The 26,902-nt window shown below is 38.8% G+C and overlaps 1 protein-coding gene across 2 annotated transcripts; it reads right to left on the bottom strand.

The window, feature by feature from the left end:
• Window positions 1–610: 610 nt before the first annotated feature.
• CEP83 (centrosomal protein 83) lies at window positions 611–26,902 on the bottom strand. Of its 2 annotated transcripts, XM_075429105.1 has the most exons (16): window positions 26,762–26,902; window positions 20,055–20,314; window positions 19,541–19,691; window positions 18,224–18,316; window positions 17,804–17,935; window positions 14,437–14,688; window positions 13,831–13,962; window positions 10,558–10,672; window positions 9,140–9,284; window positions 8,856–9,005; window positions 8,085–8,160; window positions 6,845–7,002; window positions 3,990–4,119; window positions 3,038–3,141; window positions 2,195–2,375; window positions 611–1,491 (listed from the first exon to the last, which is right to left on the bottom strand). In XM_075429105.1, exons 2-16 carry the CDS (start codon window positions 20,201–20,203, stop codon window positions 1,306–1,308), a joined length of 2,154 nt encoding a protein of 717 aa, XP_075285220.1. In that variant the 5' UTR covers window positions 20,204–20,314; window positions 26,762–26,902; the 3' UTR covers window positions 611–1,305. The 2 variants fall into 2 exon arrangements, with proteins under 2 accessions (XP_075285220.1, XP_075285221.1); XM_075429106.1 differs by lacking the exons at window positions 13,831–13,962; window positions 14,437–14,688.

The raw sequence follows: 26,902 nt of genomic DNA, 5'->3' as shown, positions 1-26,902 counted from the left end.
ACCAGCATCAGGGACAGAAGCACGGGGCTCCTGGCAGCCATCGTAGGCTGGCACGCGTTGGCGAGCATCCCATTTGGCACAGTGGGCTCTGGCACGGAGAGCTCCTCCTGCCGCAGCAATCCTGCCAGAGACAGCAGAAATAGCTCTGTCACTGCGAGGCGTTACGCCGCGTTCCTCAGAGCAGTCCAACAACGTCCCAGGGACGCGCAGTACGACCCTTGCACCGACGTGCTCTGTGGGAAACCAAACATCAGCCTCTGGGAGAACAGGGAAACCGATGACAACGACGTCGCCACACGCAGTGTGGTTACTCGGTTGTCTGTTACTACAGCCTGATGACAATCCCCAAGAAGCTATGAGAAGAAATCGCACTGCACAGCTCACCGTCTCAAACTTTCACTGCAGTATGTTTTGGGAAAAAAAACCCAAACCAAAACACCACAAAAAACCCAGATAAAATCATTTCTATACTTCCAAGAAAGTTTTCATACCAAGTTATAAAAATGAGTTGATTCTTTACAAGTTTATGTTACTAAACTGATAATGAGAGGGGAAGAAAAAGTTCAAATAACTAACTACAATAAAATTATTTATTCAAGGTTGAATGTAAGTAAATTACAGTAGCAACAAACACAAACTTACATTTTCATAATGTGAAGGCAATTTGTTAGGCTTCGTTTCTACAACATTAAATTAAAAAACCTGATTATTGCTTATTCCCATTATAAAAATACAAGAGGCACATTGTCAAGGGTAACAAATAAAAAGTTTTCAGCACCTTTTCCATTTCATTCCATCCTCTCTTACCTGCATGGGAACTTCAAAATAACAATCCCAGTGTGGACTACAGCATTTTTAACAACCAAAACAGCAACCCAGCGACACTCCACACTGACACAGTAACTTCTACACTGAAGAAATAAGAGGGTATTATCAAAAAAGTTTTAAAGGCTTTATCAGAAAAATCTGATTTTTGTTTTTATTTTAAATGTCAGCACCACCCAAACCTTGACAAAATGTTTTTTAAGTTTCGTGTGATGAGATTATTTCATACGTTATGACTTTCAAATAAATTTACATCACTTCTATAAAAACATTTCAAAATGTACTTAAATCTTTCGATGCTTTTGTTTTTAACCATTATATTTGACAATTTATGACAGTCTTTCAAAAATAAATACAAAACTATGCAGAATATATTTTATGCTCTTCAGGCCCATACAAGCATGGTTTTGGCAAAATATTAAAAGCTTGTACACAAAGGATAAGCTACTGAAAACTGACAGCGTGCAGAGTTTGCAGATTTCACTTGGAGTCCTCACTTTGTGCGTTGCCTTCTCCAGCGACCTTCTTTCCCGCCAAGCCCCTGTACGCGCCCACCATTGCTCGCTCTCTAGACGGCCCAAGATCTTGCAGCTGTTTTCTCTGTGTGGTTTCTAGTTCTTCCAGCCGCTTGCGGAGCAGGGAAAGCTCTCTTTGATGCTGTTCCTCCTTGAAATTAAAAAGAAAAAAATTAAAAGTGGCTCTATTACATTTTGCACCCCTACAAGGGACCAAAATGAGCAATAATTGCATTTTCTTTAATTAATGATTTTAAAATTAAAATTGTGAAGTCCAAAGTATCCCTATTCGTTAAATTTTACTCCTCGGAGTTTTGTGGGTATTGTTCTGACGTTCATGATGAACAGCCTCGACAAGATACAGCGCACAGGCGTGCCTCCTCCCAGGAGAGGCTCGCGGACCTGAGGTCACAGTTACCACGAATCTGCCCAGTCCGCCTGGTCAGCCTCAGCCAGAGAGATTTTCACCCTCAGCCGCTCACCGAAGTAAGTAAAACTCCTTTAACCACACAGGCAATCAGGAGCAGCAACACTGCTTTTTAATAACAGAACCACGGTGTGAGAACACCGCTATGGTGTTTCTTGCCTGGAAGGAGCCATTTAAAGCCTCTCGGAAGGACAAAGTATGGAGAACTGGGTTAGCACTGCCTGTCTGTTACATTCTGTAACGTATCGTTTGCCTTTCAAGATCCTTCCTATTGCAAGGAAGGGAACGCCACTGGAAGCATTCCTTAAAGTTTCCTCTCTCTGTTCAAAGATCAGATACTCCTTCCTTACGACCAAGGTCTGCAGTGAATGACTGTTCCAGTACCCTCTTTGTTGTGTCATTTTCACAACTTGTAATACATCACCACCTGAAGAAGGGAGAAGGACACTTCAGGCCCAGGAGGAAAAGCAAATGATGACGTTGTAGTGACGGGATTGAGTGATGGTATGTTAGGATTGAGAATTAAACTCCGGAATTCATTGTGCCTACGCTGCAAGTCCTTTAGTCTCTTCTGAAGGCGTGCGTATTCTTCATAGGAAACATTCTGCCTAGGAGACAAGAGATTTCTTACTGCTCAAAGTCTTTATTATCCAACACAGAAGCACGCCTCTCCGCAAACACTCCGCTGTTTACTGTCCCTCTGAGGGAAAACTATATACCACAAAGAACTGGAAGCTGGAAGACCTGCGTATATTCTTCTGCCGAAATCTCTGTCTAGAAGTCCCTCTACATATCAAGCTATCTGCTGTATTACAGATTAGAATTTGCATGGAATAAATAAAGCTTTTAATAGCATTCACAGCAGTGAGCCACAGAAGCCACATTAAATTAATCACTTGAATCAAGCCCTCCCATAGGTGCTCAATGAAGAGAAAAAAAATAAGAGTTTGTCTTTCAAAGAGGATGCTAAGTCTGTTTCTCTTGCAATTCTGAAGTCTTTTTCACTTCCTTCTTTCAAAGGGATTCCTGCAACTGCATCTATCAGATATTTTTCCTCTATTTCTTTCTGAAGAGACAGCCCTGGAGTTGTCTTATAAGCTCTCCACTGCCCATCCTGAATGGACTCCATTCAAAGCACCCTGGTGCTGAAACTGCCCTTATACCAGACTCCAGTTACTAAACTAAGTGTCACGTATCTTCAAAAATGCTTCATATTTGTAAGTCAGATCTTGGGCATGTATCATTTTTCAAGCTAAGCAAAGTTTATTACCTGTTTAACACCTGGTTTTCTTTTTCTAGTTCTTCTATCGTGGCTTCCAAAAGTTCTAGTTTCTCTTGCATCCTCCTTTGTTTATTATCATTGAGACTCTTTCTCTGTCAAACGGACATTTCAAACAGCTAAGTAACGCCTTGATACATTAGATGCTGCAAAAATTAAATCCAGCCTGTACATCATTTCAAGCTGTGACGGTTTTTGTGATTTTCCTTCCTTAAGAAGTGGTGCTGTGCTGGTTGGAGGTTCTGATCCCCATGATGGGAAACAGAAGAGATGGGAAATGATCCATAGCTGTGACAGAGATGCACAGCTGTCAGTCCCTCACTGATCAGTGACTAACTGTACTAACAAACACTAACTGTTCTTTAAATGACCAGATATAAATAAACATGACCAAAAAAAAATGTATGCTTTCTTCTTTTTTTTTTTCCTTGTGTTGACCTCAGAAGTTTTACAACCTTAAAAGCTACTGATAGGTTTCACAACCTGTATATGTCCAATGTAGAAAACTGCCAATTAATCTTGAGCTTTTATAAACAATTAATCAGCTTTTCCTTTCAAGTTATTTCATAAAAAGCAAGCTTAGAAGATATAACATTTTACTATTCCATCAAGAAAAAGTAGAACGACATTCATCTAGCATTGAAAAGATAATCCTTACCAACCAAGGAGTCCACCTCTTAAAGAACCGTATGCACGCACACGCACACATGCAAAAAAAGCCTCATCAAATCTTTGATGGCATTATAAAAAAGTTGTTGGCTGTAATACTCTTTTGCATATTACTGCATCTTATTTCAATTCTAATCTTGACAAACTTGATATATTTTGTTGTAATATACAGTAGACTGCAAGTAAACTCTTAATAGTGAAACAATTCTAGATGGCCAAAGTAAAGCTGAACTTTTCATAAGCTGGACGATTCATAAAGGAAGAGTCAACCTGCCTTCTTCTGAGCAACAGCAGCTCGACACAGCTTGTTCTTCACTTGGTTGTATTTCTCTTCTTTCTCTGTGATGCGCTGAGTAAGCAAGTGCTTCTCCTCCAGCCATTCAATACGTTTGTATTCTAAAGTCCTTTGAAAAAAACAGGTTAAAAGAATAAGAGGTTACATAGACAAAGCAGTGCTTTCAACTAATGCCTTAGGGCTCTTAGAATAGATGCATCTTTTCACACCTCCTACCTTTCTGTACTTGAAGGATCTGATTTAAATTTGATTGTGCTATCAATCTAATTGTGACTAATAACATCTGAACCTGTGCATTAGCAACACCCTAAGTTTTCTTCAACTATGAGGCAGATTTTGAAAGAAAGTAGTTAATTCTTGGCTGCCTGGGGTTTTGCAGCAAAAAAAATCAAGCATCCATGGAAAATATCTAAATTCAGATCAAACACTCACACTGGAACACAAAGGTAGGCACCCACGCCAAACACCAGTTGTCAGAAGAGCTGACAACTACCATCTCTGTTTCAGAGCTGGGGCGCAAGATAACAGGTTGCTACCCTGTGCAGTGTACTACGCCTTTGTAACAGAGTAGTACAGGCTCGACTGCTGTGTGCTCCCGACCAGAACAAATGCCTACACAACAGGAAGCTCCCACTGATACGGTTCCCAGACAACATTCCAGTTGAACACATGCCGCCAACAGCATGTGTTATCTGTTCAGGCCTTCGCATGCTTGAAACGTACTAAAATTAGGCTGTGTTCTCTAGCAGTGGATAGGAAAGGAGCCAGTTTCTCTCTGCTGCCTTGTTTGTTTGGGCTATCTGCATTGTGGGCCAAAGTAGATGAGAACCAACTGCATACTTTACATTACTATAAAAAAACAAAAAACAAAAAAAAACCCAACAGTTTTTAAGAAATGCAAACCAAGGCTGGGTATCAGTGCATCCATACCACTCCAGTCCTGGGCTGCTGCAGTTTCCCTGCAGGGCCCCTGAATGAATCCCCATCAGTTCCTCACCTTTCCCTTCCCCACAGCAGAAGCACTAGGAATCATCCACTCTCACACCAGAACCAGGACCCTGGCCCACTTGGTACCCATCACAGTTCTTTCAGTAGACCCAGCGTGGTTTGTACGTTGCTGTTGACTGTAAATAACTACTACTACGCAGGAACCAAAGAGCTTTCTCGAAAAGCACTGCTTAACAGTAAAAGAACTTCAGTGGAGACAGTGGTTAAAAATGCCATAAGTTTCTTTTTTTTTTTTTAAATGCCACTAAGGCTGTTCCTGAAATGCTTAACAAGTGTCTGTCTGAGCTTAGCTCTGATCTGTATCAGTCTCACACAGTTCGCCTTCAGCCCTTCTTCTCATTTCACATTTTCGTTTCCAAGCCTAAGATTGACACAGCCAGGCAGGCAACAGCTTCGCCTACTTACGGCTCTACTGGCATTATTTTATTTATCTGAAACTTTTTATCTTAGGCTTTCTTATCTTTTGGTCCTTATTTCACTTCCTCTTTAAGCCAAGTTGCTTTGGTGCGACTTAACTCTTGGAGTTCAAGCTCATAAGAATTGCTGAACTTCCTAGGAAGGAAGCCCTGTCACCCAAAGAGCCAAAAGAAGACTGGAAACCTGACCCAAGGCTCCTAGGGTAACAGCAGGACAGACCTGGAGGGCTTACATCTAGGCTGCAAAGCTGCTTGATTTCTGCAGTACCAGCCTTGGGGCATCTCCCATTGTCTACATACTTACACAATGATGTCTGAGGACTGCCACGTTTCTTCCACTGCCTGCCCAGAAAAACCTACTCCTGACTTGTGTATGGCCCATAAATATGTAAAAGACATTGAACGGTCTCACTCAAATAACAGTGACAATCTCACTCAAAATATGAACACACCTTCCTAAAGTAAACATCCAAATTATTTAACATGCTGCTGACACTTGAATGTACTCTGCAGTCCCAATGCAGTAATTTCTTCAAATGTCAAATCAAAAAGCAATACTTCAACTAACGACAACAAAGCAATTGCAGTACCAATTCATAGCAGAAGAGAAGTTAAAATATGCCACATGATATCTTTTGGAAGTTTTCTATCTGGGATGCTGACTCTTTTAAAGACCCACCACAATAATCTAGTACAAGTTAGACATGTATTTAGTTATTAGGCTAGGAAATACTAAATAACCATTTCACACTGACAAATTGATCTTTAAATTTCAGGAAAGTGTTCATTGGTATAAGGAGCCTGAACAAGATTTCGTTTCCTTCAGCATTTATTAGCATATTTTGATGGTATGTGGTCAAGCTTGTGCAAAAAAGGACAGTGTTTTTTTTTTTAATTTTGATGAGAGCAACTAGAAGATATCCAGTAAGATTTTATTATTTAGTATCAGCTAAAAGACCTAGTGAGAGGTGGGGAAAAAAGTATATACACACATATACGGAAAGGGTCCCTCATCAAAGCATAATACAATGCTTAAATGCTTTTTTCACCCTTAATGCTCGTAAAAGAACTTTGTGTTGAAACTCTAGATCCACTTCAACTAATATGTTTCAGATTCCGTTCAGTGTAAATAGGACTTTTATACAAATAGTATATTTCACTAGTCAATAACTAATTGTAACAGACATGAATGGAAACAAACTCCTGTTTTTAAAGCTACCACAAGCAAAGCATTTATACACACTGCATAATAGAAAGTATAGTCATTTTTTACAATTGTCCAATATTTCTTGTTCATTTTTAATTTCTGACTTTATTCAGAAAGTACAATCCATAGTTAAGTAATCCACAAGAAAGAAACACAAGCAATACAAAAAGGAAAAGTAAAGCCAAAGGGAAGAAAAAAATTACTTCTCTGTTTCCAGCTGAGCTTTTTCTGCCTGAGTCCTTGCATGTTGACATTCTTGTTTCAATCTCTCTATTATTTCCTTCAGCTTCTGATTAGACTCGAGCAAATCATTTTCTGATTGAGAAACTGAGGCAAGTTGGAGTTGCATGTTGTGAATTTGCTATAAAAAATGAAATTTTTCCATTTGAGAAGGTATGCAAATAACTAACAATTAATTCTGAGATACTGAGATAGAGCACAATGCAGACACCAAAAGGCTGCATTAGCTTTTCATAAGCCTTTCTTCGTTTCTTTTCTCCTTACTCAACAGCTTCTCCAGAAGTTTTAGAGTAAATCACTGCTAGACAAAGCAGGTTTTCTACTGTAGTTTTTGAGAAAGAGAAAGGGAGGCAGAGTCTTCAGTTGTTGATGTGTCCCCCAGAAAGTTAAGCCCCAAGGCTGAAGAGCACCAGAGCACCACACCACATTTGGTAGCAGAGCTGTGGAGCTACCCAGACTCTTCCCTCTCCTAAGCGACAATGCTTTACAGCCCACAGCGGCTATGCCAACCAGCTCACAAAAACAAGTAAGCATGGAGTCAGAGATCTGCAGCCAGCACTTAGAAAGGATGATTTCCCTTTCCTTCTCCTCTCCCCACGTGCACACTCAGATACCCCAATGTCTGATTTCTGGAGGAAACAAACTATTGAACCTGAAATGCACACAGCTTATGGACTCCTTTGGTGCACAGCTATATTCTCACCTACGAAGTAACATCATGGGTGAGGAGTTTACATTTTATTTTCAACACTGCCATCAATTCACTCTTTAATAGAAATATACCTCTTTACACTGGTTTATTCATTTATGAAACATCTGTTAAGCTCTTGAAAAACCTCAGATGAGAGATGCAGTGTAAATGCAAAGCATTACCTAGAAACAATTTATAAGTCTCCATGGAAACTGAATCTCCAGTTAAATAGTTCATAACCGTATTCAACATACCAGTCTATAAACACTCAGCTTTGAAATCCTCGGTACCCACAAAACGCATGAAGCGAAAAGCTGTAATCCATCTATAAAGGTCCAGGAAAGCATGACTGAATTCTGAACACTTTTGCTTTTAAATATCTGTTCTATGCATTTTGTCCCTCTAGGAAAAAAAAGCCTCAAAAATTCAATCTAATCTTCAAACACTGGACATGGCAACTGCAGGGAAGATTGTATTTCTTTATAAAATATTACAATGCAATAAAACCTTACCTGTTTCAGATCAGCACTTTCACATTTCTTTTCTTCCAGTTCCTCTGCCTGAATAGCTTGTTGTTGAATTTTTAATCTAAAATTGTATAAGATACACTTATTTTTATCTAATCAAAATATAGATGTTAGAAGTTAGGACAAATCAATGTGACAACAGAATATATTGCATAATTTGAAAGGCTGATAAGTATTTAACTAAATGATTAAAAAAATATTTTTATTGATTATTAAAATTCACATAGGAGTAAAAAATACACTGATTTGTTTGCTTTTGGAGTATGACTTTTGCTCATTTTATCACACTGACCTTCCCACAAATACTATAGTAAAACAACTTCACTGAGAACTAGAATAACCAGCTCTAAGAGACAATCGTAGTAGGGTCCCAGGTTGCCAATTGCTGATATGGTGCCATTCTGGAAAGAGAAATGGTTTACTCTAACGCTGGGGCTATGCCAGCAGCCAACATGGACCCAATTTTAACAAACATGAGTATTGCAAAATTATGTCTTTAAAATGTTCATTAAAATCGTATAATTTTAAAGGTTTGGATGAAAAATGGGTTTTGGTTTGGTTTGGTTTTTTAAACAGCACATTTTTAATTCTGCCCTTTTTACACAATGAAAAAGATGATTTTGTTTAATTTACCATAACAAACACTTGCATGTCTATAAACAGTAAACTTTTATACCGACTACTGTAAAGAAATTTGTGGGGGGGGGAGGGGGTGGAAATGAGAAATTTGTGTTAAGGTTAGAAAAGCCACACTACCGCAAACGCTGAAGTTCCTTTTTGCTAGATTCTTCTGCCATCTGTACAACACGTAGTTTCTCTTCATATTGATCCTTTTCAGATTGTCTCCAAGCATCTTGCTCCAATATCATCTTCTCTAGATCAGCTAATCTGTTCTCGAGTTCTAACCTGAGACGTCATTCAACATGCACACAAGAATCATGAGAAAATGCCAGAAGTGTTTAGCTGCTAAGAATGACATTTTAAAAAGTTACTCAAAACATTCCTCTTTTAGAAGTTGAGCGGTAAATCAACAAACATACTTTTCATCCTGTAAGGCTGTAATTTTTTCAAAAACTTCCTCTTTGGCAGCTTGCACTTTACGAATTAGCTCCCGATCCTTTTCTACTAAAAGCACCTTATGACGTTCAACAGCTGCCTTAAGAATTTCCTTGTCTGACAGCAATCCTGCATTATACATTAAAAAAAGTTAAAACGTGATTATTATTTATATCAACCTGATGAAATCCAGTATTAAAATAACTTTATAAATTGATAAAAGGGAGCTAAAAATCACAATTCACACAATAGAATGAATGAATGAATGAATGAATGGGGAAAAAAAACCAAGAAGAACGGAAAAGACATGGCCTTTTTTGTTATATTCTTTTTTATGGAAAAGTTTATGGTAAACAGTAACTGGTTTCCAGTGAAACTGCAGTAACCTGGCTACAACAAAACTTCCCGTTTTAATCAACTTATACTACCAAATGAGGCAATTCTAAAATTACGCCTCTATAGACAGGGACAAAAGATGCAAATTAAAAACTCGTGACCAAGACACTGGTGTTCACTGGCAAATAAGCCAACATGCTGTAACAATGACTCCTCGTTATTCAGTTAATTCACAGATGCTAACTGAATTCCACAGCAAGTTCAGGTTAGCTTAAATTGTGTCTGTATTTAGTTTCATATTTCATAGGGGCCAACAGTTTTAGTTCGCAACATACTTACTGTAAGTGCATTGTCAATACAGAAAGCACCACTTATTAGTTGCTCTTAGAGAACTTAATATTAAAGCAAGTGAACAGAAACAACTATTCCAGGAAGACAAAGGTACTATTTTAGGGTTATGGCAAATGGGTGAGGATGGTCCACTTAAAAGCTGTGCAGTGATTTAAATCATCGACACATAACTAGCATTAGAAAGCTTTGGCCTTTTCACTCTAGAAAGCTATTTCAAGTTGCCTACATACTCCGCTGTATTAGGTAGCCTATTGTCTATTTTCTTCAAATAACGAGCTAGCAATTGTATTTTGTTTCACGTGGCAGACTTACCCAATTGTTATAAATTCCACAGGCACAGAACCAGAAAACAAAACAACCACTGAAGCCCTATGGTACGTTAAGGTTTCAAGCAGAGTGTGAAAAACTCTACAATTTGGCAATAACAGAAAAAATAACCATATGAAGTACATGGTTTTAAACAGATTATGCTCAAATTGTGTCACAAATTCACTGATTTACATAAATGCAAAACTGTTCTGTAACTGATCTTCTTAACCTAGTAGACCAAGTGAATCAATACTGTTATTTCAGATACAAAATGAATTGTCAGATCTATGACCTAGACCAGAAGTAGAAGGTGAAGGCTGTCAGGGAATATTTGGAGGAAAAATAATTGTAGTATTCTAACTAAAAGTTACAAAAGAAATCATTAGAAATGAATTGCACATTTTACCATCCATTTCACTTTGAATCTTGTTTCTCTCTCTTTCTACCTCACTCTTTGTTCTTGCTGCCTCCAGTTTGACATTTGTTACTTCCAATTTATGTGAATGTTTAAGTTCTTCCACCTATGAGTTAGAAAAAAGCACTCAAATCAACTACAATAAATATACATAGTTGCAGCTTTACTGTAAGTTTTTCATGTGATACTTTGCTAACAAGAAAACCTGACAAATAATCATGGACTACACTTATTTTAAATGTACCTTAAATATTTTTTTCCTCCACTGCTTTCCTGAAGTCAATCCAGAATATCCACTCTTGCAGATAATTTTTAATGGTGATTACATATATACTGTAACACTAAAGCTACTGACATGATCTGATTCCCAAAATCATAATCAGCTTTTTATTAATTCCTGAAGTCACACACTGAGGATTATTGAATGAGTTGTCAGTCATCTTGAAATGCAAGTTTTGTATATTCCGTGATCAAAAAAATTGAAGTGCTCAAACACAACATATCTTCTAGGACCCAGGCTATATGACTTGTGACATGTATTTCGTCTTTAACCATCCAGTTATTACAAGCTACAGTGTAGAAAAGTCACTCTTTTAAGAAGCCTTGGTAATGTATGCACAGATGTGCGGGACTGCCTGTGAAAACCTGGTTGCTGAGTAAATACTATACATTCTACAAGCTAGCCTCTGAATATTGGGGTATTTCTGAAAAGACCACTCATTGGAAATATCTTGTTGATACGACACTGATCCAAATTGCATAAGACTCTTATGCCTCGCTAACTCAAGCATTAGCATGTCAGTTTACACATACTTCACTGCTGACTAAAGATCCCTCAGAGTCAAGCTAAAATAAATTTAATCTCCCTAAGTAAAACAAAACTGTGCTATGCAAAACCAGATTATCAATTGCTCCTCCAAGTAATTTAAATTTGATTACTACTTATAGTCCCCCTGACCTTCTGGAGTGCTATACCACTGTCTCAAAATCCAGGCTGTCATAGTATTAAAGTGCATTTTAAATAAAATACTTCTCTACAACTATGACATACACATCAAATGGACTCATAAAAGCAGGAGCTTTAAGAACATCAAATCAAAGACAATTACTGCTTGCATGGAAACTTTCTATAGTTTAGGCATTAGTATGCAGTAATTACACGGTCAATGAGAATTAAGTATCTAGAGGAAAGCACTTATAATGAAAATCCATTCACAATGACAAATGTAATTACAACCTGCTAGCATATACGAGTGGCAAAAGGTTAAGAATGACATAGTAGCTTATTAAGTAACTACACGGTGGATTTGGTTGCTTAAATACTAAGCTGAGAACATTTCAGGGCAACCTGCATTGATTTAAGGTGGCTTTTTTAAGGCACAAAATCCAGAAGACAAATGTGTGCACCTGTGCTCAGGATAAGTTTGAGCGCGTGCAGAAGGTGGTGGAGGTTACTACAGAAATTAGTTTCTACTTCCTTCAGGAAACACCACTGAACATTTTAATTTTCTCCTGCTTCTGGAGGTGAGCAGAGAACATAAGTTGATACAAAAAATAAAGTCTGTAACAATCTTCTATATATTCTGATAGACAATTCATTAAAAAGTGTTTAACAGAAGTTTCCCCCTCCTATTTACTATTCATGTGAGACAAGTATGACACATTGTATAAAAAGGCTTTAAATACTGGTATAGGTATATCCTATTCTTATGGTAAAATAGAACTTTTATGGATTAAGGACCAAAATTAACTACTTCACACTCATAAATGTGCATTGTAAAGCCTGTTTTGAATTAAATCTGAGACTGTTAAAGAATGACTATAGTAGAAGTTAAAGGTTTCTTCCTGTATTGTACCTTTCTTGAGGCATATTGTTGAGACAATATTAACTGCTGTACCCATACAAAGCACATGTCAGTGTTGCTTTGGAAAATATATTCAGAAATGCAGGATAGCTTTAAGTCAACAGAGAGCTTAAAATAATTCTGCATTCAGCTAGATATAGAAGACTGAAGTTACTGGCTTTACAGTTAGTTCAGAACTAACTGTAGCCTCTCTAGAAAGGTAAGAAAACACAGGGGATTCAATTTGCTACCAGGAACTGACAAATGTGATCAAAATTTATTACCCGGTATTCTCTCCAGAAAGAAGCTAGTAAGAGACAGCATAAAGCTAAAATTCACCCAATTAACTATTTCATTAGGACTAGTATCCTGACTCAAATTTACATAAAGCAATGTAAGTATTCTGCAACATCTGAAGGCAAAACGGTTTACTAGTGTTTCAATTTTTCTTGTTCAGTGAAATAAACACACATGAAATTGCATAAAGGATCTGTCTTTTTAAAGTTGTGTAGCTGAGGAGTCACTGCAACCAGATAAAACTCCGAATCTGGCATCTATACTAACCTAATTATGCTGAAATACTAAAGAGTGATGTCAAGTTTCTTAAGCACTTATAAGTTTTCCCTAAACTAGAAACCTTCTGATCTTTTTTTCCTTAAATATTTTTCTCAAAATTTCTCTAAGATATAAAAAAAAAAAAAAAAAAGCATGCAAAATAGAACAAAAACCTCTAAGATCCGGTGCCAAGCAAACAACTAAGACACGCAAGCATGCTGCAAGACAATGATCTACTTAAAATGATGCAGTGCTGTACAGAAATGTTTCTGTACAAGCTTGCTGGCATTAGCCCAGGAAGAACGCTGAGCTAATGTGACTGTCCTGCTTCTAACACAACCTCAATCTCCGCAGGTGACTGCAATGCAGCTTGCTTCCTGTAGCTAACCTAGCCCGTTCAGAAGATACTTTTTAAGATCTACAGAAGCCATAGCTCCATTTGAAAAATAAAAACAACAACAACAAAAAATCAATTTAAAGCTCTATTGGACTTTACACACTATGAAAAAGCAATGTCTGTTCCCATCAAATAAGACTGGCTATTTTCCTGAGTACTAAAAACATGAATATAAAGACACCTCTTCAAGCCCTGTTCTGTTTAGAAAAAAGATCTAAAAAATGAATCCAGAAAAATGAAATAAAAAGACCATAACCACAATCTAGTACCTCTAAAGGTACTTCTAGGGATGACATTTTTCCTGTAAAGTCACATATTCTGTATCTTCCAACTGAAATTGGCAAAAAAACCCCAAACCTATTTTAAGTCACAGCGTAAGACGTCATCACTTCATGTAAAATACAAACAGAAAAACTTAAATGTAACAGGATATGAAAAATGCATTTCAGATACCATAAATGCACTTACTTTAGCAGCTAAGGAACTGACTTCTCGTTCAGATTTGTGAAGTTTGCTAGTTAAGAGAATGTTTTGCTCATGACTCATCTGCAGTTCTTTCTCAATTCGATCGATCTGCAGTTCAGCAGACTTCTTTTCTGCCTTGAAGAAAGGACGTATTTGTAAAATTTTTGGAGCAGTGCTGTCTCTTGCTATTGACTTGAAAGAACCAGGGGACCATCATATGACATTTTTGAAAAGAATAAAAAAATTTACTGTAGCAGATTATTAACATATTGTGGTCAGTTTCTAACTCCAGCCAAGTGACAAGTGGTGACACGACCCTCTTACTGACTGCAAACATGGATATCACTCGCATGTTTAGAAAGAGGATCATTTAACAGAATCTCATTTGAGCTTTCCACCTTTCCAAAGTTGAATTGGCAGTACATGACTCCCAATGTACTTACAATTTGGTTTTAAATCTGAAATGTACAAATTCAAATTATGAAGTCAATGGCAAAATGATCAGGGACTTCATGACAGTTTCATCAGGCCAAGCGTTACTCTCAGTACGCTCTACAAGGAGGCAAAATTTTAAAAAGAAAAAAAAGGAAAAAAAAAGAGTCATCTTACCTCTAGAGACCTTGTCATAGCCTGCATCTCAGCTAACTGTCGTACTTGTACTCTTTGAACATTTTCTGCTTGCACACCACAATTGTCTCTTTCTGCTCTTAGTTCTGCAACTTCTGCTTCTAAGCCTTTCAACTTCTGATAAAGTTGTGCCTTTTCTCTAGAGAGTGCCTCCACACGTTTACTGTCCCTCGTGGGATCAACACTAAGCAGCTGATTATGGAGTTCTTCTTTATCTTTATCCAGCCTTGCAATCTGATAGTTGTTAATCAGAAAAATAGAAGCTTTTACATTGCTTAGGTGCCAGACAGCAACAAATACAGCAGTTGACAATTCAGGAAAGAGCAGCAGTGTGCATTTAAAATATTAAGAAATTACATTCACATTTCTTTCTTAGAGTAGGAAAATCAACAGACTCATTCTTTGATGCCTTTTTTGCTTCAGTTTTCACTGATAAGGCCTGTCCTTGGGTCTCAGATGTCTCTAAGCCCGCCAGCAATCTGTGGGAGTAAAGCAGTACCCAGAGTAGAGGAAGAAAATGCTAGGGATCGTTTAATCCACTGGACACACACAAGTCCTTGGAATGCATCCAAGCATTTTGAAGGAGCTCACTGGTATCACTGCAAGGCTATTCTCTATCATCTTTGAAAAGTCTTGGCGATCTGATGACTGGAAAGAGACAGACAGCACATCCATCATCAAGAACAGCAAGAAGGTCAAGGGTCCAGATAACTAAAGCGTAGTCAGCTTCACATCAGTCTCTGCAAAAGTTATGAAGCAAAACCTCTTAAAAGCCATTTCTAAACACATGAAAGACAAGGTAATGGAAAGCAGGGTCTACCAAGGGCAAATCATGCCTGACCTACTTCTCTTCTTCCTAGAAAGTAGTGACTGGCACTGCAGACAAGGAGAGGGCAGTGGATCTTGTATACCTTGATTTTAACAAGGCCTTTGATACAGTCTCCCATAACCTTCTCTCTCACCAAATTGGTGAGATTTGGGCTGAAAGAGTAAATGATAAAGTGGGTGGAAAACTGGCTGGGTTGCCACGCTCAAAGGGCAATGACCAATGTTGCGAAGCCCAGCTGACTGCCTGTAACTAGCAGGGTCTTTCTGAGATCAGTGCAGGGTCCAGTACTGATTGATGTCCTTGTTAGTGACCTGGATGATGGGATGGAGTACACTTTCAGCAAGCTTGCAGGTGACACCAGACTGGGGGGAAATGGTCGATGTGCTGGAAAGCAGAACTGCTATTCAGAGAGATCTGGACAGGCTGGAGGAATGGGCTGACTGGAACCTCTTCAACAAGAGCAAGTACAAATCATGCATCTAGGATGGAGTAACCAAGTGGAACAGTACATGCTGGGGGCAACTGTCTGAGAAGCAGCTCCACGGAAAAGGATCTGGGGGTCCTAGTGGACAACAAGTTGAACATCAGTCAGCAGCATAACCTTGCAGCAAAGATGACCAACTGCACCCTGGTAGATATACAGAAGGATAGCTAGTGATCCAGGAAGTGATCCTTTGTCCCCTTCCAGTACTTGTAAGACGGCATTTGGAGTTTGTGTCCAGTACATGAAGCATAATGACAGACTGGAGCAAGTCCAGTGAACAGTCACCAAGATGGTTAAGAGGTTGGGGAACGTGACATATAAGGACAGGCTGAGAGACTATGCCTCTTCAGCTTGGAGAACAGAAGGAGATGCACGATGATGGGAAGAGGGGCAATGGAAACAAGTTGGAACATGTGAAATTCCAATTAGATTTTAGGAGAAAAGTTTACCATGAAGATGGTTAAATACTGGAATAGTTTGCCCAGAAAGGTTGTGGAATCTCCATCCTCTCAGATGTTCAAGACCTGACTGGACATGGCCCTGAGCTATTCAATATTTTAAGTGGGATGTTGGACTAGAGGGAGGTCTCTTTCAACTTATACTATGATTCCACAATTCTATAAGCACAACAAAACCCAAATCTGCCAGTAACTCAAGACAGCCAACATGATTGGGCCCTGTCGGACAGAAAATAAAGCAAAAACCACCCCATCTTTCTGTTACAAAGTAGTATGATAGGTACAAACTGATCTCGAGACTGTAACTAACAAATATATTACAAATATGTAGATTCTAGTGTTTCAAAATTAGTTATGTGGACTGAATGTAATACTGGGGGCAAAACAGTGAGAAAGTAAGGTATGTAAGAATTGTCTTGATATTTGAAGAATAGTCCAAACTCTGATCTGCAGCAGTGCTTTTAGAAGTTGCATCAGTGATCTCTATGCAGCCAAGCCAATTTCTGCAGCAAAAGCCCTCCAAATTGCTTTTATGCGGATATTCAAACACTTCTTGCATGACATGCCCAAGCCATCATTTAAGAATTAGGATGTTTTTGTACCCTCCTTGTGCTAAATGGTATGGAAGATTAAAAAGACTCTAAGACAGAGAAACTAGAGCACATTGCGCCCTCAGCTCAAGGTAGTTTCATTCTCTGTCAGTGTGCTAATTAGCTGCAGGACTAGCACAAACTCAATAAGCCCACAAGAGAGACAGGCTGTAAAGCAGCATGTGGGTTTAGCTCAGGGAAGGAAAACTGTTCTGTTTTTAATGCACTGCGTTTGCAAATTTGGATTGATTTTGAAAGCAATGATTGCTTTGATTTGTGTCTCATGTTTGGACTAATACATTCAAACCCGGCATTTTAGGATATATGCTTCCAGACAAATACTTAAATGAATATGCAAATGACATATGCAACACTCATTTACATTGCTGCATATATTTAAAACATAAACAAGCTGGCAATTTATTTAGCTACACTTTGAAAGCCCAGTTCTGAAACAAAAAAAAATCATGAATGGTTTATTCAACTGAAATAGTTATCAAAGTTTTCAGTATCCTTTTGACCACCACTGTCATAATCCAACTTAGTTGCAAAATGTATCCTTGTCTGGCATTAACCACATTTTCTGCTGCCTTCTTCTTGGACTAGTTACCACATAAGTAATTCAAAATCTAAACTTACATCGGTTGCTCAGATAATTTATTAATTTCAGATTACCATAATGTCTCAAACTCCATCACACATGCGATTAAAAAAAGCATTAAGCAAAGCTACTGGCTGTCATTTATCAGAAGGCAAGTCTATTCTTACTTATAACAGTACAAGCGACATTGAGACACATCACTGAGCAAACCTACAGAGACAGCTTTAGGCAAAGTCATAAAAGTGTTTTGAGAATTAACAGAACGGAAACAAACACTACATTACGAAATGGTGTCAAACTGACAACCCATCAAGTACCAACGTTTTCACAGTGTTCAAGCAGCTTTGTCATCAGATACATTCTAAGCTACTGTAACATTCTGTGTACCTCAGCTTCATATTTTATTTTCTTCTCTTCTAAAATACGTGTGTGTTCTTCCTTTTGATGTTCAAATTCTGATTTCAGAAAAGTATGTTCATAACGAAGTTTGTTATATTCTGTTCTGTATTTTTCCACTTCCTAAGTTAGACAAAAAAACCAAAACCATCCATCAGAGAAGTTTTCAGATTTATTTCCTGCAGATGTCCATGCAATGTTCCTATCATTTCACAAGTTACATTTGATGAACTGAATCCCTCCTTCTCCCTTTTCTAGGGTTTCCACCTTCACTGCCTGGGGCAACAGTACTAGACAAAGAATGTCGTACTTTGCTCCCCTTTCAGTTATATTTTCCTAATGTTTTAAGAACAAGTATAAACTCGTGATCACTACTCTAAATGAAATAGAATTTCAATACTTACTACTTACATTTTCCAGCTTCCGATAACGTTCTGTCATAGGAGATTCCAATTCTTGCTGTATTTGTGCTTTTAACAGTTCTAACTTTTGAGGAGTTAGCACCTTAAGACAGAAAGGTATCATAAATAATTAGTCATATTCATTTATTTACACTGTGATAGGACAAACAGACAGGAATAAAATATTTCAAATATGATTTTAGGAATCCTGCTTTATTTTCTACGTTTTTCTAAGGAATTTTCAATAGTAGTTACAGAAGCAAAGAACCATGATATTAGTGAACCAGAAATACTCTGGGAAGATAACAGAAACATTCAAAACGTCAGTATTTGCTGGCAGAAGCAATACAAATGTCAAACTGAACTGCCAAGAGATTTATCTCCTTTGTGGGGGAGGGAGGGGAAGGAAAAGTGGTCTCACATAAAAGATAAAGAATTAGTGTTTGGAAAAACTTCAACAGTAAGTGAACCAACCCCCAAAAAAATCAAAATGAGCAATACCAAACCAATTATTTGTAAAACACATTAGATACATGGGTACTGGTTTGAAATGAAACTAAGATCAGGAAACATTCCATGCCTCAGGCTCCATGCTGCATCCTATTTTGTTAAGTTTTCTTGGGTATGGCTAATACAGTAAACTATCCACCAAGAAAACGTGTTAAAAAACCCTTAATCCACACCCTGTGACATATTCTAATCTATGCTACTTTTCTTCCACTTATCTGTACCCTGAAGTCCCTGAAAACTAATTCTAGTTACAGTACCGAGGCACATCTCCTCCATTTGGAGTCTGGGATCTTTGTTAGTTACTATGTTTGTTTCCTAAGAACACATCCTGCACTAGTTTAAGGAAACTAGCAGTTACAGAAAGTGTCATCCAAGTTATCTTAAATGTCGGGGCTTTGGTTTTGGTTTGGGTTTGTTTTTGTTTCTTTGTTTGCTTTTTTTAAGATGAGGAAAGCTGACATCACAAAGAGAAACAAATACCTATTTTTCAAGTCACTTATCCAAACAAATTCAGGCATCTAAGTTACCCTCCAGGGCAGATGATTCTCCCTGTAACAGGAGAGCATGCACAGAGACTGAGGGTCTTACTATTCACATAGCGTGTAACAACAAGATTTGGAAGATTCAGTTAAACAAGAAAACAATAATTGCATCCCACAGTCACTCTAGAGAAGAAACATTACTCAGGCTAGGTAAATTTCAAGATATCTGAAATGCATGCAAGCTAGGTATATACATGATACATAAACAGAAATACACACATGGCCCTATTACAGGATTAAAAAGCATATTAAGTCCTGCCAGTAAATTCTCTCACTTGCAACTTCAGTTTTTCCAGCTCTTGTGTTTTACCCAGCAACTCCTCTCGATATTCAGCAAGAAGAAACTGAAATTTGTCATGTGCAGTCTGCTTTTCAACTAACAACCGCTTCAGTTCTTCTTGTAATTTTGTACATTCCTCCTGTAATCTGCAAGATAAAAGACACTTATTTTATATTTGCCCTCTAAAGTTAGATCTTGAAGCTCAAAAAACTCATGTGCAGAAGCAAATATACAAATATTTTAGAATTTAGTTAGAACTAAACTATTACTATCCTCTTCCTGTAATATATTGAAAAGTTCTCCCCTATTGACAAGCATAAAATGTTTTTCAGAAACTCAGTCTGCAATGTCTTAAGGTATTTTGAATTGTTTATTTTCTAATATGAACAATGCTCAAATCTGTCCTTAAATACAGAAGTAGCTAACACACACACATAAATTCCTTTCACGTAACATTTAGCTTCACCTTGTTCTAACTCAAATGAAGAAACCTGTTTAAATTAGTGTACCTTAGATGTTCTGCCTTTATAGTTTGATAATTTGCTTTATGATGTTCACTTCGCATTTTTTCATCAATCAGAAGTTTTTGTAATTCTTGCGAATTAGCCGTGTCACCATTTCCAACCACTGGGGGAAGGAGACTGCCAAAAGCATCCATTTTATGAGGACTGTTCACAATAAGTATGGAGACGACAGGATAAAAATTAACTTATAACCAATCTACAATGCCATCCACTTTTTCTGCTCACATCCCAGAAGATCAAGTCACCTGAACAAACACAAGGACATATAATTAGCAATCAAGTACAGTCACAGTTCAAAGATTTCACATGCTGCTTTTGCTTTCAGTACAGAAGAATCCTGGCTCTGCTGTAACTCAGGTTAGAAACCTCTACTGAAAGGGCAACTCTTCTCTGCTCATTCTGCCTGCCCCTTCCAGGGGCACGGAATAAACTTAAACACGGAGCTTATTTGAGTCAATAAAAAACTAAGCACAAGCATCTCTATCTGACAGATTATATGAAATGTTATTTTTACTTCGGCAGTACACTAAGAATCAAACTATGATGCTAGTAATGCTCTAATTATGGCTTGTTAACGGGAGTTCAAGCAGAGGCCACAGACATCAGACACATACAGCTTTTACTACTACTTATCACAGTCACAGTCTGTCACACTAACAAATTGTGCTACTCCATACACCATCATTTCAGCTGGAAGAAGAGCAGATAATTCTCAACGTTGAATTCCTATCAAGTTGTCTCTGAAGAAGAGTTAAGGTTTCATGGACAGTCTGGAAGATACCTGCCCAAAGTTCAACCCTGAAATATCACTGATAAGTGTCACTTCCTCGTTTTCAAAGTTTATCTGGTTGTTTCTTGTGACCCTTCCAGAAAGAGTTTTGTTAAATGTGACAATACCAAATCAGTGTGAGAAAGCTGCAAACCGACAGATGTGGGAAATGAGGAAGTATTCTAATATGCCTCATTAGTTTTTTTCAATATTAGAAGCAAGATGATTAATCTGATCATTACTGACACTTCCCAGGGATCTGGGGGAGGGAGGACTGTAACTGAATTTTAGGGAAGTTACAAAGCTTTGAAACCAACTACTCTGCCATTTTAGCATAACTGGATTGGTGCCTAAGAGGTCCATGTTTGCAGTGTACTAAGCATAACTTTGTACAACATGAAACTCAAACACGAAAAACGTTAAATCTCCACCATCACTGCAAATACCTCACCTTCTTTACACATACAATTGAACATACAATGTTTTCTACCATTCCACTCTTTAAATCTTTCATGGACCTATCTTAAACACTTACCACTTGATTTTATAAACCCCTGAACTATAAGCAAAATGAAAATCTATCTTTCAAATAGGAAAATAAATGTTGCATGTCAGTGCCCATTCCACTAAAAGACATAATCATGTCAAGAAAGTCTTACATTTAGGTTTTCTTTCCCATTTTTCCTTCCTCCACCACTAAGATGGGAAAAGGTCTGAGGAAAATCTACCAGAGTTACAACACTAGTATAGGCAAAGCAACAACTGCAACTTTGTATTCTGCTTTACTCAATTTTGCTGAGAAGCTAAGAGCGAAGAAATAAGAATGCAGAACATTCTCCTCACTGACTGTCCTATCTGCACAACCAATTTCAAACAGTAATAGCACAAGTTCTCAAGAACCTTCTAATCAATACAGTATCTATTTTGCATTCCTGAATTTTGTCGGTCGTTGAGAAACACAGAACAGCGATTTCCAAACTCAATATAAAGACATTTTCAACTGTTAAACCAACAGCTGTATGAGGAAAACCAGTCAGTGATCCTAAGGACAATAAACCATGTGAGAGGATAAAGTTCTGGTACACACAAGACAGCACAAAGAAAATCCAAGGCAGCACATCCCTAAGAATTTCTAACAAAACAGTGTTATTATGATCACTGTTTAAAAAAAAAAAAGAAAAAAGAACACCCCCCCCCAAAAAAAACTCCAAACCCACCCAAACAAAAACCCAGCAACTAGGCAACAGTACTTTCCTCTGTCTCAGATCTTTGCTTTCATAAGCTCCAGATACCAAATGTAACTACCAAACTGTAAGCCAAAGCTCAGAATTAGGAACACAGGATTTAAAGTTGGGTCTGAATCCTGCAGCTTACTTGAGAGTAAGAAATACACAGAATCATAAAATGGTTTGGGTTGGAAGGGACCTTAAAGTTCATCTAGTTCCAAAGCCCCCTGCCATGAGCAGGGACACCTTCCACTAGACCAGGTCGCTCAAAGCCCCATTCAACCTGGCCTTGAACACTGCCTGTGAGGGGGCATCCACAGCTTCTCCGGGCAACCTGTTCCAGTGCCTCACCACCCTCATTATGAAAAATTTCTTCCTAATATCTAATCTAAATCTGCCCTCTCTCAGCTTGAAGGCATTACCCCTGTCCTATCACTACATGCCCTGGTAAAATGTCCCTCTCCAGCTTTCTTGTAGGCCCCTTCATGTACCAGAAGGCTGCTATAAGGTCACCCCAGAGCCTTCTCTTCTCCAAGCTGAACAGCCCCAACTCTCTCAGCTTTTCCTCACAGGAGAGGGGCTCCAGCCCTCAGATCATTTTTGTGGCCCTCCTCTGGACCCGCTCCAACAGCTCCATGTCTTTCCTGTGCTGGGGGCTCCAGAGCTGGATGCAGGACTCCGGGTGGGGTCTCACCAGAGCGGAGTAGAGGGGCAGAATCACCTCCCCAACCTGCTGGCCACACTGCTTTTGATGTAGCCCAGGACACGGTTGGCCACCTGGGCTGCGAGTGCACACTCCCAGGTTGTGTTAAGCTTCTTGTCAACCAGCACCTCCAAGTCCTTCTCCTCAGGGCTGCTCTCAATCCATTCTCTGCCCAGCCTGTATTTGTGCTTAGGATTGCCCCAAGCTTCTGAAGTGGCATAACAGATAAAAAGTCAAAGACACCAAAACCCCATGGCATTTTCTAAGAGCATATCAACCAAAAGAAAAAGATAAATGGAACTGCAACCTTTTGTACTCTCAGTTCCAAGCTGCTGCAGGTAGGAAATATGTTCTCTCCTCACAGCTTTCGCTACTATCAAAAAGTGCACAAATTGTAAAGCAAGACACACATCTTGTCACGTATTCATCTGCATGAAAATTTCATAAAAAGGAAAAAAGGAACGAAGGGGGAGGAAATTGTAGCTTAGAAAACAATTGTTTCAGACTTCAAAAATCTAAGCAGTCTGTTTTTAAGGGAACAAAACTATTTTGGCTTGCACGGACATCTAGTGGTAAGTTTCATGATTTGCATTGCTGGTGACAACTGTGAAACAAATTACAATAACAGAGATCTCATTACTAGAGCTGTCTCCTTGAAATCATTAATAGCAACTTCTGATATTTAACCTACTCACATTCTTACAAATAAAACCCCTTTTTTTTTCCCCCCAAATCATACAATAATTTCTGCCAGTGCACTGTCAATAGTCAACACTGTTTAGGGCTACAAATACTGTAAGTATATTACTAACAAGAATTTCTTCTGTGCTAATGGCTCACAGTGCTTGCTCACAGTCAATGAACAGACCTTAAATAATCTTCAAAATTACACAAGACTACACTGATAATTTTGAGAAACACTTTAAAGGAACACTAGTTAAAATTTCTTCCTCTCTTAGAGATCTGTTCAAGCAGTAGAGAATCAGAAAACGTACTTTTAAGAAACTAAAACCACATCACATCTAAAATTAATTGTCCACCTATATATTTGCCAAATTTTATCATGTTACAGAACTTCAAACTTGTATCAGCTGCCCCAAATTCATACTATGAAATCTCAACATCATTTTGCTCAGGTACATATAGAAGATATTGGTGCAGAGTTCTGAAACCTAGGAAATGCACACTCAGTAGCTAAAATAGCAATATTTATTGTAGAGTATCTAACTAACTGAAGTCAATTCCATTTCCAAGAATCACCTGTGTTTTGCCTTTCTTCTCCAATTGTTTATTTTCATACGGAGAGAAACAATGTTTAAAGGCCTGCTTCGCATCTGTCTCTTCTTTATATCGACACATTGTAAAAGGGCTTTTCTCCTTTTATAAGATTTTTCAGCTATATTATTTTAACTTTTGTTTGCTACAAGCACTTGAAATAGTGAGAATACTTGTATTTAGACAAAAATATGAAGATATCAATGCAATTTTTTTATTTATATTACAATTCCTATTTTTATTGTATATTGTTTACAATAACAAGGCTTCCTTCTAGCTTACCTAGCATAACCAAGCTACATGATTTCAGCATGTATTGGTAATTCATCTGGGTGACATACATAATTCACTCATGGTTCTTCTTTCCATACCACAGCCACGCTTAATACACATAAATTTATCATATTTGAACACTGTTCTAAACAGTGAAATGATACAATGAATGCAATTTTGCGACCATTGGTGAAAAAATTTACAGTATTTAGCCTTGCACCATGTTTTGTTCAAGTACTAAAGTTCTCTAGAACTCTAGACCTCTTTCTGTGCTCTTTTTTTTTTCTCCTAACTGAATCAGCCAAGGTCTTGTGAAACAACACAACTATTTGCCTGAAAGAACAAGTGAGACACTCAAAGGAAGCACAGCCTCACGAAAGTGACTCTTCAAACACTACCGCTTCTCATCCCTGCTTAAGAGTCTACAGTAAGACTAGATAATGAACAAATGAAAAAGTGTAGTCCAATACAAGAGCTCACTGCCACCAGGAATGAGAGGTTCCACTCCTCCTTTACTCATCCCCATTCCTAGATTTGTCATCCACCAGACCCTTCCATGAACTGATTTAACTCAAGAAGCCAATACACTTAAAACAAGCAGAAAACACTCAACAGTTTTTCTGTGAGGTCAGTGAGTCACGCTAGCTCATGGGAAAAATCCAACAAGCTACATCATCAGTGAAAGTAGGCAGCTGGTACTGGCTAGAAGAAAGGAACAAAGAGCCAAGTAAATAGGCAGGAGGAGGAGCAAGGCTTCCTTCTTTCAGGAGCAGAGCATTGTCATATCATGTGCTCAGACGTTCACAAAACCATAGCCTTGTACTAGATACTTAGCTTTTAGACAGTCAGTCAAGTGAAACAAATCCTACCTTTAATGACTATGCGACACACTCATGTGAGATCAGAGTTTCCATGAACATCAAGAATAAAAACCAAAATGATCTATAATTTGAGAAATATGATAGTGTACCTCTCACTACTTTAACAGTCCATATTCTACTAATTCCCCATAAGCAACTTGCAATAGCCAAAGTAATCACCTTAAAAACATACACATACTTGGAGAGGAGAAATCAAAGAAAAACATGAAAACCTTCATCATAGGAAGTTCCATAATCTGGATACTGCTCAGACATGACCGTAGAGAATCCAGTGAAAATAAATGCTTAATAGCTTTGCATGCCTAAGTGTAAAAATTTTGGAGAACATCTGTATGACTTCTACATTATACAAGACACCAATCTCATTCAAACTACTATCACTTCTTCCACAGCACTGTTCAAAGTACAAATTCCAACAATTAAGCATACATTATTTCAGTGTCCATCTCTACACAGTATCACCCTTTCAATTTCTGTCCTATATGAGAGATATGGTTAATTATTAGCTGAAAAGCAACAAACAAGTTTATATCTTAGTTTAGGATTAAGATTATTGCTTTAGCCACATACACTACTAAGTCAGACTGACCAGTTACTGATTGAACTGCAATTTGGTATGGGAGCCTTAGTTGGTAAATCTGGCTGTAGTCTACATACACCACGTATGTCTTCCACTGTTATTTTCATGACAGGAGACCTTCAAACAGGTGAGAAACTTTTGCTCACTAGAATACCATTCAAAGTTTTACTCAGGGCATACAGATGTCTGCTTGTCACATGTAGTTCTATAGCCCACAATCAAAACTCTTCTGAAAAATCACTTTCCTTACATATTGACTTAAAAAATAAATGTTCAGGTAGGGCATAGGTCTTGTGTTAGTATATGTATCCTACACCTCTTGCAGGCAGAAATATGGTTATATGCACCATACACTATGTGGACAAAGAGCATGCGAGAGGCAAAGCGAGCTGTGTAAGTCACCATGACATTTTTACTGTTAATTTCATGGATGTAGTAGCTTGGTCAGAGGAACAACACCAATACGGGCATCACACATCCAGAAGCGCAGAAGAATAATCATTATCCTCCAACTCGACAAGGCTGAAGTTCGCTGGTGGAAAAGAAAGCATGCAAACGGAAACATCTGACAGGTTGGCAGCGAGCAGGCTCTCCCTGCCCCTGAACTCTGCCGCCCCGAGCTTGTGCTGGGTAATTCCCAAACCCCGCAGCCCACCAGCAGCCAGCGGAGGCCGCAGCAGGCTGTTACCACCAGACGGGACACAAGACAGAGACGATCGCGCTCTGGGACGGGCTGCCGACCTCCCTTCCCGGCTTTGCAGCTTTCCGCTCGGTAACGCACGGCCCAGGGGAGAAGCGAGCGGGGCCGGAGCGAAGGCCGCAGTGCCTCCCAGCTCGTACGCCGCGAGGCGAAGCCCCAAGCAGACAGGCCCCAGCCAGTCCGCCCGGCCGGCCTCCCCTCAGCGGTGCCCTGCCCCTCACAGCCCGGCCCGCTCAGCCAGCAGCGGCCGCCGCCGGTTCGAGGAATTTAAAAATGGCGCCTCACCTCCCGCCACTGCCTCCGCCCGCCGGGTGTCCGCGGGGCGCGGAGCATCCTGGGAGCGCGGCGGCGCCGGGGAAGGCGGAGGCCAGGGCAGCATTGCCGGGGTAACGGGCCCGCGCCACCTCAGAGCCCCGCGTGCGCCTG

The sequence above is a fragment of the Opisthocomus hoazin genome, chromosome 8, assembly GCF_030867145.1.
Source record: "Opisthocomus hoazin isolate bOpiHoa1 chromosome 8, bOpiHoa1.hap1, whole genome shotgun sequence".
Lineage (NCBI taxonomy): Eukaryota > Metazoa > Chordata > Aves > Opisthocomiformes > Opisthocomidae > Opisthocomus > Opisthocomus hoazin.
Note: the sequence above shows the minus strand (reverse complement) of the source record. Positions and strands in the feature narration are given on the sequence as shown.

Coding starts and splice junctions, on each gene's coding strand:
- CEP83 (XM_075429105.1), bottom strand. CDS start 20,203: ATGGATGCTTTTGGCAGTCTCCTTCCCCCAGTGGTTGGAAATGGTGAC. Junction 9,006..9,139: donor ACAGCCTTACAGGATGAAAA/GTATGTTTGTTG, acceptor ATGACGTCTCAG/GTTAGAACTCGAGAACAGAT. Junction 7,003..8,084: donor AAAGTGCTGATCTGAAACAG/GTAAGGTTTTAT, acceptor CATTTTTTATAG/CAAATTCACAACATGCAACT.